The sequence below is a fragment of the Pinus tabuliformis genome, chromosome Q, assembly GCF_031772625.1.
Source record: "Pinus tabuliformis cultivar Carrire ecotype Pingquan chromosome Q, CPIR1, whole genome shotgun sequence".
In the NCBI taxonomy this organism is placed as follows: Eukaryota; Viridiplantae; Streptophyta; class Pinopsida; order Pinales; family Pinaceae; genus Pinus; species Pinus tabuliformis.
The window spans coordinates 1,000,809,194-1,000,824,978 of record NC_142296.1 but is presented as its reverse complement, the minus strand read 5'-3'; the positions used below and the strand labels follow the sequence as shown (position 1 = coordinate 1,000,824,978).

The 15,785-nt window shown below is 35.8% G+C and overlaps 1 protein-coding gene and 1 pseudogene across 1 annotated transcript; both read left to right on the top strand.

Moving 5' to 3' along the window:
- Positions 1–2,358: 2,358 nt before the first annotated feature.
- LOC149222855 (cysteine-rich receptor-like protein kinase 25) lies at positions 2,359–4,323 on the top strand. The gene is made up of 5 exons (XM_089387694.1): positions 2,359–3,025; positions 3,146–3,265; positions 3,500–3,639; positions 3,757–3,967; positions 4,094–4,323. Exons 1-5 carry the CDS (start codon positions 2,359–2,361, stop codon positions 4,321–4,323), a joined length of 1,368 nt encoding a protein of 455 aa, XP_089243820.1.
- A 143-nt stretch (positions 4,324–4,466) lies between these two features.
- LOC149222854 (cysteine-rich receptor-like protein kinase 44 pseudogene) lies at positions 4,467–4,961 on the top strand (annotated as a pseudogene).
- Positions 4,962–15,785: the final 10,824 nt, after the last annotated feature.

Here is a 15,785-nt window from a genome sequence, read left to right as displayed (position 1 = left end):
ATATAAACTTTATGAATTATTATTATGAGAAGAAAACAAACCATTAAAATATCTCGTAAAGAATTCAGTTTACTCATCATTTTTATTAAAAAGTATTGATGATACCTTAAGCTAACAACAAAAAGATCTTAATAAAAATTTAACAAATTAATTACACTTATAAATAAATAGGTATGAATTTGAAAAATGAAATTATTAATTAAATTTAATAATTTTAATACCATAATTTTAATGATTTTGTTGTTTTTTTTAATTTTAAAAATATGTGGTTTAATTTATAAATGAATTAATTTTTTTATTATTAAAATTGTAATATATTTTTAAGTAAGATTGTGAAAAAAAAATTGTGTTTAAAATATATTTTTGAATCTATAGAATTAAATTTACGGAGTATTTAAATTCTACAAATTAAACAATTTAAACTTAAATTTAAATTTTTAAAAATCTTTTTTGAATTTAGAAAATCAAACAAAAAAATATTTGGAAAAAAAGTCATTTCATCTATTATTGAGCAGAGAGGCTCATTCTTACATGTGAAGAAATTGAATTATTGAGCAAAGAAACTCATTCTACAACCCAGTTACAATATATTTAAATAATATTAATTCTTAAAAAATTTTACATATGAAAAAATTAGATTCCTCTGGGCTCATGTTAGAACATTATTTAAAATGAATCTATACTCATTTAAACTATTCATTTAAAAAAATAAAAATCAATTAAAAAATTAATTAATTTTAATTAACAAATTATGTATAATAAACCATTTATTAATCAAATTTTATCCTTCATAATCATTCTGAACCCTTTTTTTAATTCAACTCCCATCGAAAAAGGAATGAAATAACAATCATAAGAAGTCCATGAAAAACTATCGAAGATCTTATTATATCATGGTTAGTTATTCTCGAAGATCATCTAAATTCGAACTATGTTTCATGCCCCACTTATTTAACCAATACAAAATTACCCAAAATTGGTAAATCAAAGATATTTTCCTTTGTTAAAATATATTATTAAGATAATGATGGATAATTTAGATAGTCCAAAATATATTTTTAAGATAATGATTAATAAGTTACATTGTCGAAAATTTATATGGTCCACGTAGCAGACCATCCACCGACCATGTAAGAAACCCATGGCCCATAACAGTAGAGAAAAAAGGAAAAGAACCTTAGGACAAGTAGAGAAGGCATGTCTCGTTTTGCCCCAACCAACCCGTGTACGAATTTTTCAGGGCTACATGTTCGGACGGCCAGAGGTTGGCATGTCAATTTTGATTTCTCCGACTTAGACAAAGTGAGGTGGAGAAAACCAATGGCCTTTTCTCGCTGACTGTGGACTTGGTTTATTTTGACAATTCCCCTAAACATTAATGCAAATACAGAGCATTTCGCGTAAACATTAATGTCAATACTTGCCATGTGAATAATGTGATGTATAAAAAACCGATTTTCTCTAAAGGTGTGGGCTGACTTTAACAATGTCCACACAAGGATATGGAATCCAGCTTCTTAGTTTTTAAAATAGGAAAAGAGTGTTTGAATAGTGTTTAATGGTGGAAATGTATTCAGTATAATCAAAGATTGTTAGTCTGTTAAAATTAAATCGATATTGTTGCACTATTGTAGCTTGATAATTGTAATCTAGATTAATCTTGATAACATAGTGTTATTATTGTAACTTGATGGTTGTAATCTAGATTAATCTTGATAACATGCCGTGGCTATTGTAACTTGACAATTGTAATCTAAATTAATGTTGATAATATGCCATCATTATTGTAACTTGATAATTGTAATCTAGATTAATTTTGATCTAATTAAACATTGTAATCCATATTTCCAAAAATTTATACAGCAGGGAAATTTCCATGACTTTTGCCATAGTCGAATGTACACAAGGTCAAATGGTCCACGCATGTTTACATCCTCTTTCGCCGAAGTATTACTTCCGGCATTTCAATTCCAATTCTAATTACAATACTCTGCTGTAATTCGAAGCAGTGTGTCGATTTTGCAACCCTCAACCCTCGTCCATCTGACGATTTCCCTTCCCCATCGATCCAGGTCGTTGCTTCTTGTGTTTCAATGATGTAATTCCACGCATGGTATCAGAATCCCATATTTATCAGAATCCTTGACAGAGCCTACTGGTTCGAACTTGTTGTTCAATATGTATATATTGTTAAACTTGCCTATTTCTAGCAAACAGGCAGCTATTCTATTTCATTTCATCGGTTTACTATTCATCACCAGTTTTCCTTCTGTTACATCACAGATTAGCTCACACGCCTGCAGTAATGCCTCTACTTATGCCAATGGAAGTACTTTTTCGAGCGACTTGAATAGGTTAATGGGTGATCTAATGAAGAACGAACCTCAAACAAGGTTCAACACTTCTTCCAATGGCAAAAGTCCTAACAGAATCTATGGCCTCCTCCAGTGCACAGGTAACATATCTAGCCAAGACTGTTCAATCTGTTCACAACAAGCAAACGATAGTGTTATACAACTTCGTGGAAAAGACGTCCGCGCTCGAGTATGGTTAGAAAGCTGCTTCCTGCGATACGAGAACTTTAGCTTTTTTTCAAAGCTAGACACCAATGGGACTTATCTGGTTATGGTAATTGAAATTAGTTCAAGTAATCTATACAATTTCAAGACCACTACTTCAAATCTGCTTTTCAACCTGTCTGATGAGGCCTGCAATTCTGCAAATAAGGGATTAACTCAAGGCTCAGCTACATGTTCTGCCAATGGTACCGTTTACAGTTTAGTTCAATGCAGATCTTGCTTTCAACTACCAACAAATGACCTCCACGGATGTCGCTCTCTGAATGGAGGAGCTGAGGCACTATCGGGAAGCTGCAGGGTTCGATATGAAATATACCCTTCTTTTAACACTAGTACTGCTGGGAATAGTACTCGTCCACTTCCATTCTCTAACTCCTCCAGGGCAAACCCTCCTGCCCATATGACTCAGGTGACTCAGGCGAATGGAGCTTCACACACCACGTCAAGTAATCCCTCTTGGCCACATCTAATTTTATGATTTTCCCGCTTTTGGGGATTTTACAAATTGATTGTAACTTCAATGTTTGTAAATAACAGTACAATGCATTACATGATTTGCTCTACAGAAAATTCTCTGGGGATTGTGGCAGGCGTCTTTGTAGCGTTAATGGTCTGTTTGTTTGCCCTGAGGAACAGACTGAAATCTTTCTTTTCACGGAACCCAGTAACATGTCAGCAGAATGAAGGTAGAATCAGCGGAATTTATCTCAGATTTTAAGAATAATTGACCTTATTCTTGTTTATCTTATTCTGAACTTATCTTGATGGCAGATTTTAAGAATAATTTTCAAAAAAATTCTAAATCTACCATCTAGAAATAAAATTGAATCTATAACCAGGCATCTCTTTAACACAACCCATTCAAATTTATGTTGTCTAATGAAATTAGATTCTTATTTGCCTCTTCTTTTTCTATGTAGAAAAACATGTTATTGATTCAGAATCGACACTAATCGAACACGAGCAAATTATTTTCACCTTAGAAGCACTCACAGAAGCAACGGATAATTTTCATGAAAACATGAAGCTTGGAGAGGGAGGCTTTGGCCCTGTATACAAGGTATTTACCTACCCACTATTGTTTGCAAGTTTAACGCTATCACTTTACATCATCTTCCAGATAGAGGAACAGGAACAGGGATTTTTCCATGGTTTGTTGATGGACTGATTTTTCCAGGGAATAACGAGAGACGGAAAAAAAATAGCAGTGAAGAAGTTGTCTGTAAGGTCTGGACAGGGCAAACGTGAGTTTATGAATGAAGTGAAGCTTGTTACCCATGTTCAACACCGAAATCTGGTAAAGCTGCTCGGATGTTGTGCCGAGGGTCCCGAAAGGTGGCTTGTTTATGAGTATTTGCGAAACAAGAGTCTTGACACCTTCTTGTTTGGTATGTCATTTTGAATTTTTTTTTTCCTGTACGAGGGAAAGATGATCAATTTTTCATAAATTAATGAGATTGATTATGTAAAAGGTTTTGAAACTTAATATTCTTTCAATACAAATACAGATCCAGAGAAAAAGAGACATCTTGATTGGCAAAAACGCTATAACATTATAATGGGAATAGCTCGTGGTCTTCTTTATCTTCATGAGGATTCACAGTTGCCAATAATTCACAGAGACATTAAAGCAAACAACATTTTGCTTGATGAAAGGCTGAATCCTAAAATTGCAGACTTTGGGTTAGCAAGACTCTTTCCTGAAGACGAGACTCACATCCATACAAGAGTTGCAGGGACATAGTGAGAATTTTTCCCTCTACCCTTCTCTATGCAATTTGTTTGAAGTTAATCAATTTTTTAAACAGCTTAACATTTATGCAATCATGTGCCACAATCACCCCCAACTTATTTGAAGAGTTTCTGATTGGAGTATGTAGCGGTTACATGGCGCCAGAGTATGCAATGCAGGGGCAACTATCCCTGAAAGCTGATGTGTATAGCTTTGGAGTGTTAATCCTTGAGATTGTGACGGGAATTAAAAACAGTGATATAAATTTTTCCCCAGAAATGCAAAGCCTATCAGAATGGGTAAGACTTCAATTCATGATTTTTTTGGTATGAATAACAGTGGATTGCGATAAATCAGAATAATGATGATTTACCTTGGATGGGATGCAGGCATGGAGATTACAGAAGCAAGGGTGTCTTCTGAATATGATTGATTCCACAGTAATGGAAACATGGCAGCAGGAGGAAGTCGTAAGATGCATTGAGGTTGCTCTTCTATGCACGCAAGCTGATTCAGGCCTCCGTCCAACCATGTCTAATGTTATATTAATGATCTCAAGCTCTCCTGTAACATTACTAAATCCAACACAGCCAGCATTTCTTAAAAATAGTGGTGACAGTAACGTCATTACTGAATTAGAAGCTAGATAGGTCCCTTAAGGGTTGACTGTAAATAAAAATATGTAAGGTACACGGGCGGATTAGGAGATTGAAATTATTTTATTAGAGGTTGGTTAATTAATAATTCATGGCGTCCACTGACAAGGGGAATTGGATTTTCTAGCGGTTAGCGTCTCCAGCAAAAATGTCGAATGTGTGCACATCAGTGGTGATAAGACAGCAGTCATCACCACTGATTTCGTGGTAATTTGTTTCAAAAAATTGGGGAATAAATTGTTGTATAACCTCTCATATTTTGTCGTTACATGGTTACAGTTTTGATTTTATTTATTTTATAAATTTGTATACCCTTCGTCTCAAAAACCCACAAAATAGTTTAGAAATTCTGGTTAGGTTATGAAAATTTCTGAAGAAATTTTTGAAAATCTTGGTTATAGTTGTTAAATTTTATAATTTTGTATGTCTTGGGATTTTTAATAATACTGAATCCATTTTCACCATAAAAAAAAAATAAAAAATTCAGACACTCCAACACTCTAATTACCTGATATTTTGAATTTCTTTTACTGGATTCTGATTAAAAAAAACCGTTGTCTAAATTATTTTGTTGCATCCATAAACAATGCTAAGCATTATATATTTTGAATTTTGATCTTATTCATTTTACTAAATTATTATATATTTGATTAGTTTAAACATTAAAATTAAAATTTCTCAAATTATGTTGTGAATGTATAATAAATACACAACATATAGTAAATAAACATACTTTTTAAAACTGAAGGTTGATATAAATATATATTTATATATGAAACTTGTAATGCATTTGAATGAATATAAGCCTGGTAAGGTAACCTCCATGTAAATGATCTATGAAACAGTTAAATTTAGGAGAAGTGTTAAGGTAATTTGGAGGTTGTAAATATGAAGAAGATAACTTATACTATATAAGTATAATTTAGGAGAATAATATATGAAATAGTCACATAATTGTAGTGTTAAGGTAATGCGGAGGTTTTAAATATGAAGAGGAGTATAAGTTTTACTTGTGATCTAATACATGATTTAAATATTATTATGATATGTAGTAAGTGTGGTTTTTATAGGATGTATAATTTGTTTAGATTGTTTATTCAATGATATGATTTTAAGAATAGTAGTTATATAGCGTTACTTTATATAGGGTGTTTACCTTAGCTATATTAGAAAGGGTGAAGGTATTACTTACTAAGTATTTTATTAGCTTTAATTTTATGAAAATGAGAGAAGGTATTTTTGACTATTTATTGTTTAAAACCTAGAGTCTTCGAAAGGGGAAGGTTGTGTTAATGCTCCCTTCAACGTGTGATGGAAACTTCCAATTACCTATTGAGGAAGCTTGCTTAGATAGTTGAAGCTTCTACTTACGGATTTTGGCTTTAGGTCAATATAATTCACACTCTAGCTTAGTTCAACAAAAGAATGATAAGATATGGAACATTGAAGTAGGTTTGGGAAGAAGGATGAAAATATTCTTGGGGATTAGATGTATCATTCCTGTTTTTCTACCTGGTTCCTATTGTGTTTAGAACATTTGTTATGGTGCATTTTTCATATTTTTTTGTGTGTTGATCATTGATTGGTGATTATTGTAATTTTGTTATTGAAGATTACTAAATGATGCATTTACTTGATTTACCACCCTACATTATTTGATGTGAACATATAGCAATTATGCATTAAAGGTAGTGATTATTTTTCACTAATATGTGTGAAATTTATCTATACCTTAACTGTACATGCATACTTTAGACATGTACACTAGTATAGTTAATTGAGGTATTGATTATTAAACTTAGTTATTAAATCTTAGCTTAATTGGACCTAATGGTTAAGAACATGTGTTTCCTTGTAAGAACCCACAGGTTCAAATCAAAAGACAAGGAGAGTATGTACACTTCCATAGACTCAAGGAGAGTATGTACACTTCCATAGACTTTAGTAATCAAATTGTTGCACAAAGGGTGTATGGGAGCATAGAGTTTGAGGCACTACATTGTATGTGCAAAGTTTAAGACATTGAGGAGCTTATGCTACAACAAAGAATGTAGATCAATCAACTTACTTGCATGAAGTCAGAGAATTAGGTCACTAGGTAGTAGACCTACTGGTTCACCAAAATCCACAATAAAAAATAATCATTGGTTAGTTGTAAGCTAAGGGTTTATGTGGATTTCTTCTAAGTCTCTTATTGGTTCACCAAAATCCACAATAAAAAATAATCATTGGTTAGTTGTAAGCTAAGGGTTTATGTGGATTTCTTCTAAGTCTTACCTTTAGCAAATTTCACCTACTGGACAAGTTAGCAAGGAGCACTACATTCAAAGAAAATTTCTACAAAGTATCTTCTCTTCAACGTGTTTATGGAAAAGCCCCTAGTCTCTAAGCCACATCATGCATGAAGTTTCTTTAAGGAAAACCTTTGGTGGCCTAAGTAGAGTTGCAATATGCCCTAACACCTTCCCGCGAGCATGTCAAGAAGAAAGCAAACAAAAGAGTAAACCCTAAACTAGAGGAACCATTGGGCGGAGATACAAATCCCTTCCTGATCAGATCATAGCCTTTCACACCTAAAAATTGGTGAGTTCATATAACCACAAAAGGTTTTATTCTATCAATGTTATCCTTTAGTAAACAATTCCACTTCTGCAAGCATAAAACCAAGTTGAGACAAAGCAACAAAGTATAAAATCGAATTGTGATTAACCATAAAGCCAACAAACACAATTTTTCCTATGGGGAAACTAATGAGCTATGCTTTTTCCGTGGCTGAAGGGTCAACTTCAGTTATGTAAATTCTAAACTCCGTGAACTTGCTGCACATTGTGTCAAATAACGGACCGACCACACAAATTCTAGTTAATAATTTGCGACATCCACAATAGATCTGAGTACAAAGAACTATAGACACTCAATTCATAAAATAAATCAAGTGAGAAACAATCCACATTGTAAATGCATCACACATGATATAATACAGAGGGAAATGTGGTTGGATTGGTAGGCCCTTCCCATCGAACACATGTTGCCTGTGAGAAACTTAAATCAAACTCAAATAGCACACAATTACATATCAAAGAAATACCAATTTAGATTCATATCACAGTTTTCCTTAGATTACATTACGTGAAAAGACGCCCAACAATCTTACTCGATCTTCTTTACAAATAAACTTATATCATAAGAATATTGTTAACCTTTGTTTATAGGGACTATAATCATTTATATAATTTACAATGTAAATTCTTATGGCCATAGGGTCAATTGCCACAAGTCTAACCCAAAAGCAGATAGGTGATCTGAATGGATCCCCTTTCAATTTTTAAAATGAACACGATTTCTCTAATATATATCTTATAACCATGTAGAATTTCGCAACTCTATTATACAGGTCCACAATTTGGTGAATACTTTCCCCTCATAAACATCATCCAAGTTTTACCACTGATATGCCACAGGAATGAAATTCCTTTTGTGCCTTCTTCAATAACCATTGGTCTGGTTGAATAAGAGAGAGCTTCTCGACAATTTCAAGGAAGGAACCCATGTTTTGATTTCCATTCTAGGGATGCACAAATACACTATCCATGAAATCTTGTTACAATAACCTGTGTAAGTTACAAGACCTATCATTTGAAAAGGAACTAAAAGTAGTGGAGTTTGTGTTGCAAGATGAAGAATCTAACCTAGTAGAGGAGCATAACTCAAAAGAAGAAGAACAACATACTCTTGGACTGAGGAGATCAGTTTTGGAAAGAAGAGAACTAAAAAGGTATATTCCACTGGACTTTTGTTTTAGTTTTGCTTTGTCTATTCTTGATGATGATCCTAGAATTCTTAGGGAAGTAGTGAATCGAGAGTATGGTAAAATATGGAGAAAGGCCATGGTTGAGGAAATGGTATCCTTGGACAAGAATGGGGCTTCACATCTAGTTGAGTTTCTATTTGGAAGAAATCCCATTGGTAGTAAATGGGTGTTTACAAAGAAGTTGAATTCTTAAGGTAAAGTGGAGAAATGCAAAACTTAATTAGTAACAAAAGGTTATACCTAGGTTGAGGAAATTGACTTGGTGAAATTGTTTCTCATATTGCTAAGTTAAATTCTATTATATTTCTCTTATTTGTTGTTGTTTCTTTTGATCGTTAAGTAAACATACATGTGTGAAGACAACAACATATATGTGTGAAGACAACATTCATAGAGGGGGATTTGGAAGAAGAAATCTACATGAAACAAAGGTTTTACAATAAAAAGTAAGAAAAAGCTAGTTTGGAAGTTAAAAGAAAATCCCTATATGGATTAAAAAAGTTCCAAGGAAAAATATAATTGAATGGAAACTTTTTTTTAAAAATGGAAATTTCAATAACAATGTCAAGCTTAAATGTTATATTCATTGAAGAGTATATGGAATTCTAGGTGAAAGGTTTTTAGCTAATCAAATGTGTAAATAAATAATAGATAATTTATAGCATTTTAAAAATGTTATGTCACCCAAAATTAAATAAACAATAAGTTAATTAAAAAATAATTAATTAGAATTTGAAGTGATGACTAAAAAATAAAATAATTACATTAATTAATTACTATTACATTTTTAATAAATAAGATAATAAAATTAAATAAAAAAATATAATAACATTAATAAAATTAAATTAAAACATATTAACTATCATAATTATATTTTAAAAATTTAATTAAAAAATGAAATGACTAATCAATATAATTAATTAATTTAATAATAATATTAATTATTATAATAATAGATGTAATATAATTAATCAATTATAATCAATATAATTAATAAATAATAATAATTATGATAGTGATATAATTAATCAATATAGAATTGATGTCATGGTAACTCCCGTAATTTTAAGAAAATAGAACCTGAAAAAGATGTATTTGAAAGGAAATTATATATTGATGTTATGGTAACTCCCCTGATTTTAAGAAAATAAAACATGAAAGAGATGTATGTGAAAAGTTCACAGTTAGTCTTAATATTTTTAATGATTTTATATTAGTTTTTTTTGTTTTTAAAAATGTTAATAATTATTTTAAAAAATTTAAAATAAAATAAATATTTATTATTATTATTATTATTATTATTAAATAATATATATAAATAATTTATTTATTTTTTAACCGAAACGGATATTTTATTTAAGGGTGGCCAAAGCCATATCAAGTATTACATTTTCTGTTTCTAACAGAATAATTTCTGCTTTTACAAGATCGACTTGCCCTTTTAAGGGATGGCTGCCATACTCGGTTCTCCTGCATTTATACTTATCATGTTCTTTTCTAGATTGCATCCAATATTTGCCAGACTGTCTGCTTCTGAGTTTAATTCTCTGAGGATATGAAAAATTTGAACTGAAGAGAAGTCCTTCAAGAGTCTATTCACTCTTATAATCTGTTTGTTCAGAACTGGATCCTTAAGCCCTTTCTTTTTTAGTAGAGCTTTTATCAGCAATTCTGAGTCTCCAAACACTAAGATTTCCCTTGGGTTTTCTTTTCTGGCCAGCTTTTAAAAGACTAAGGGCTTCAGCCTGGTTGTTGGTTTTAATTCCGAGTCCCCAGCTGAATTCCTCTTTTCTTCCATTCGGGAGATAAATGACCCCCCCTGCTCCTGACCTGCCTGGATTACCTTTCGAGGCTCCGTCAAAGAAGATTGTGCATATTCCTTGAGATTTCCACCACTTCTGGAAGCTTTCCAAATTGTCTCGAATCTGCCAGTTTTCCTTGTGCTTTGGTCGAATGATTGATGAAAGACTCGGTGTAGGAGTGAAATCACCCAACCATGCTCTCTCTTCATCTCTTAGGGAGTTATCTCTAACATTGGATTGTCTTAGTGTTTCTATAAGAAGTTTCTTGGCCTTTTCTGCGACATTTCCAGCTGACGTTTCTTTTTGATTAAAAACAGTTTCGTTCCGGGAGAGCCACAACTTCCAGCACACATATTTTGGAGCTGCTATCCACACCTTGTACCAAAGGGATTTGGCTGCGATGCTGTAGAGATACCTAGCTTTCCAAGACAAAAACATGTCTGATATCGAACATTGCTCTGGGGGTCTTACATTCAGTCCAGCCAAGAAGCTAGTCCAGGCCTTCTGAGCGTACTCACATTCAATAAAAATATGTGCTGAGGTCTCCAAGGCTTTTTTACAGAACACGCAGCGATGTGGACCAGCTATGTTCCTTCTACATAGATTGTCTCCAGTTAGGATTTTGTTATGAAACAAAGTCCAGAAGAAGAAATTGATCTTCGGAATGCTGAAGCTTTCCCAGATCTGCTTCCACACTGCTTCCGGGTGCAAAGAGTCCTTTTTGCTTTGCATCTGTATGTACCCTTGTTTGGCTGTGTAAACCCCTGTTGGTCCCCAACCCCATGAATCTTCCTCGTCCTTATGCACTGGAGTAAAGTCTGTGATTTCTTCTATGAAATAATTTAACTGATTTTTTAAGTGCGCTGATGTGTTGGGCAAAGTCCAGCACTGCCAATTGCCTTCATTATCCCACTCTGCAATGTCCTCGATTTTCCTGACTCCTTTTGATCTCAACCAAACTCTTAAATCTGCGATTTCATTCATGTCCGAGAGTGGTGGATGGCCCATGATTCGGTCTCTCCACAGCAATGTTTTTTTGCCATTCCCTGGAATTTTGTACAAATGTGTTCTGAAAAAATCTATCCCTTTACAACAGAGCCTCCAAGCCTGTGTTCCTTTAGGAGAAGACGCTGGATTGAAGGAGATAATCGACCGATTTCTGAGATATTTGAGATTTAAGAGCTGGCTGATTGGGTGCTTAGGCTCAGTTATTAGCTGCCACAGAAGTTTACAACCCAGGGCTAGATTTGCTTGTTGGGGGTCTCTAATTTGAAGTCCTCCCTCAGCAATTGGACGCTTCACCATTTCCCAATTAACTAAGTGGAAACGGTTACTGTTCCCCTTTCCACCATTCCACAAAAAGTTCCGCATTAAACTAGAGATCTGATCTGCGATTTGCCTTGGAGCCATCAGCAAAGAGGCTTGGAAAGTAGGCAGAGCTGAAAGTACAGAGCGGATGAGAGTGAGCTTGCCTCCTGTGGTTAGCCAGACTCCGCCCCATGCTGCTATCTTCTTATTGAACTTGCAGATCACCTCCTCCCACATATTATTACGATTGGACCCCATCGTCAGCGGAAGACCGAGATACTTTATTTTATCCCACTCTGCATAGCCTTTGAACCCGAGTCCACTGGCTATCCTTTCAATTGTTTGTTGATCGGTATTCCATCCGTAAACTGTGCTTTTCCTCTCACTGATTAGTGCTCCCGTAACACTACAATACTTTTGGAGAATTGTCTTGAAGGAATTAGCAATTCTCATGGATGCGCCCCCGAGCAGGAGTGAATCATCGGCAAAGAGCGCATGATTCACTGGGGCAACGCCTTGCATGATTCTAATCCCAGGAATGGTGCCTCTTTGTTGCTCAAGTGTCAACTTTCTGCTTAATGAGTCCGCCATCAAAATATAGAGGAAGGGAGACAATGGGCAGCCTTGCCTCAGTCCCCTGGTGGCTGAAAAAAACTATGTTGGTCTCCCATTCACCATTGGAGCGATCCAGATATTTTCGATGCAGGCTTTGATAAGGTTTATGAATTCCTGTCTGAACCCAAAGGCTGCAAGAACCCTGAGCAAGAAAGAACGATTAACACGATCAAAAGCATTACTCATATCTAGTTTGATAATCATACCTTGTTCTTTCCGTGTGTGGCTGGAATGAAGAGCCTCTTGGATTTGAATGACATTATCTAAGATTTGTCTGCCTTTAACAAATCCTCCTTGGGCTGGAGAGATGAGTTTTTGAAGAAGTGGCTTGATTCTGTTTGCTAGCAGTTTGGCCACGATCTTGTATGATGAATTACAAAGAGAAATCGGCCTGTATCTGTCGAAGGATTTTGGATTTGTTTCCTTGGGGATTAAAGCTAGAAATGTGGATTTTATTCCACCTCCCATTTTTGCTTTCCTCAAGGCTCCTCTTATCATTCTGAAGAGATCAATTTTGATAATCTCCCAACAAATTCTGTAAAAGTGTATTGTGAAACCGTCGGGACCTGGGGCTTTATCTGGTTCCATGGACCATACAATACTAGTTATTTCTTCTTCCGTTACTGGGCTCATCAAAGAGACATTATCTTCCTCACTGACTAGATTTGGGATGGTTGTGAGGAACTCTGCTTCATCCTCCTCATTCCCATTTCTTTCTGCACTAAGAAGGTTTTGAAAATGATTTACAGCTGCTTCTTGGATTTGAGAGAAACCTTTATAAACCTGACCACTAGAGCTGGTAATTTCTGTTATGTGATTGCGTGAGAGACGGGCCCTGCACTGTCTATGAAAATAAGAGGTATTTCTGTCCCCGGATTTGAGCCACAGACTTCGAGATTTTAAACGCCAATATTCCTCTTCATTTCTGAAAGAACAGTATACCATCCTTTGAGCAGTTTTTTCATTGGCTAAATCTGTGGAAGAGGGTTCTTTCTCCTCCATTTCCAGTTGTATTCCTTCCAAATGAATTACTGCCTCCTTCCTCTGCCTATTGGGAGATTGCATGGATTTCTTTATCCAATCTTTAAGTGCTTTTTTGGTATTTTTCATTTTTTGCTCCCACACATAACTAGGGGAACCGAGTACTTCTATCCTCCATGCTGCTTGAACTGTTTCTAAAAACCCATCTTTGCCTGCCCAAAGAGGGTTGAAACGAAATGGAAGGGGGCCTAAATCCTCTTCCTCTTTTAGACATAAGAGGATAGGTTTATGATCCGATGTGAGCTTTGGAAGAATCTTGGTAAAAACTATTCCGTTGTCCATCATTAAAGAGCTGCTGATAAGAAACCTATCCAATTTGGCTGAGATATGATTTTCACCGGTTCGATTGTTTGACCAGGTATATTTGCCTTTCACTGGTTTGAAGTCTACCAGATCCCACTGCAGAATCAAATTGCCCACTGTATTGATGAAAGGATCTCTAGACAGTATCCCTCCTTTTTTTTCTTTGGGATCTAGAGTTATATTCAGATCTCCACCTATGACTAAATTTGTGGGACTGATTTGCGCTATATAATCTATAAGTGACCTCCAGCACTCTCTCTTTTCTTCATAATGCACAGGGACATACAAGTTAAACAAAGCGAGGGTAAGATTACTTACGGTGTGACGCAGCTCTGTGAAAATCCAATGTTGAGTCGCTAGGAATCGATCTAGTGAGAAGTCTTTTGTCCATAAAGTGCCTAATCCTCCAGCTGTGCCCCTTGCACTAACAGCCTTTCCTGAATCAAATTTCCATTTCTTAGCACTGGTGTTTAGAAGGGTTTCCCCTTCTACTTTGGTCTCTTGGAGCATAAGGATGTCCGCGGTCTCCATCTTCAATAAGTCTCTGATAGCCTCTGCCTTGTTGGGATTACCCAGACCCCTACAGTTCCAAGAGATCAACTGCATCATTTACCACTTGAAGGGGTTGGCCCTCCTCCTTTGGAGGCCTTAGGCCTGATATTCCTCCCTAGTGTCATTTCGATGGTAGCTTGACTGCCGAGGGTTTTTTGTCTTTCTGACTCTTCTTCTCTAGTTTCCTTGTTTGATCTTCGACCTGCCCTTTTTGTTGATCTTTCTAGTGTTTCATCATCCGATGATCCCATATTCTCTATTGTTTTCTTCTTTTTTTTTATTATATCTGCGTATGATGGAGATGAAATGTTGCTTGGGGTGGAGATTGGGATGTTACCTGTTCTAGAGTTTCAATATTCTCCTGCTGTGGTGGTTCTTCTTCCCCTACTTCCGGAGGATCCGAAGGAGGCGTGAGGATTTCAAAGGGGTTTTTATCCCCCTCTTTGCCTTTTGCTTCACTGCTTCCAGCGTTTTGGTTGCTTGTGCTTCCCTTTTCTACTATGTTCTTTGTCCCTTTAGCCTTGTTTTTGTTGCTCTGCCTGTTGAATGTTGTCTTCTTTGCCTGTTTCCATTGTTCTTCTTTTTCCTTCTTTGTTGTCTCGTCGCTTCTTTTTTTGCAGTATCTAGCAAAATGCCCATACTCGTGACAGAAACGACACTTGAAGGGCAACTGTTCGTAATCAAGCTCTTGTATGTGTGTCCAGTTTGCCACCGATAGCTGAATCGCTTCGGGTAATCCTGTTTCCAAATCGACCTCCACGCAGATCCGGGCACAGGAATACTGGTCCTTCCTTGGGGCTTGGTCTATGTATTTTCCAAGAGCATTTCCAATGGACTGGAGTGAGCTTTGATTCCAGCAATGCAGGGGAAGATGCGGGAGGCGCACCCAAACAGGAACCGCCTTGGGCACATCTTGCGCTGGGTCAAAATCTGTAGACCATTTTTTCAGGTAGAGTCCTTGGGGCCCCATGAAGTATGGCCCGTTTTTGAAAATCAGACCTCTGTCCTCTGAACTATCAAACAGGAAAACAAAGAATCCTTTGCCTACAAAGTAGATCTTGATTCCTTCATTTACCAGAGGTAGCCAGTTCCTTTTGACCCATTCTTCAACAGCTCTAGGGGATGGCCACAAACCCGTGAACTGGCTGATCAGACCTTTTTCTGCTAGATTCAGTGCAGATCTGCAGATTTCCGCCTCTGGAAGGGCCACCTTGGGAATACTGTCCAGTTTTTTGACGAATTTTTGCTGCGGGCCTGAGGCCTGACGTTTTCCTGATGCATTTACCAGAGCCTTGAAGGCTTCGATTTCTGGAGGGAAGGGGGGAGGGGCCGCAGGGCCGCCTCCAGGCTCCATGAGGGAGTGCGCTTGCAGGGACGCTCAGTAGG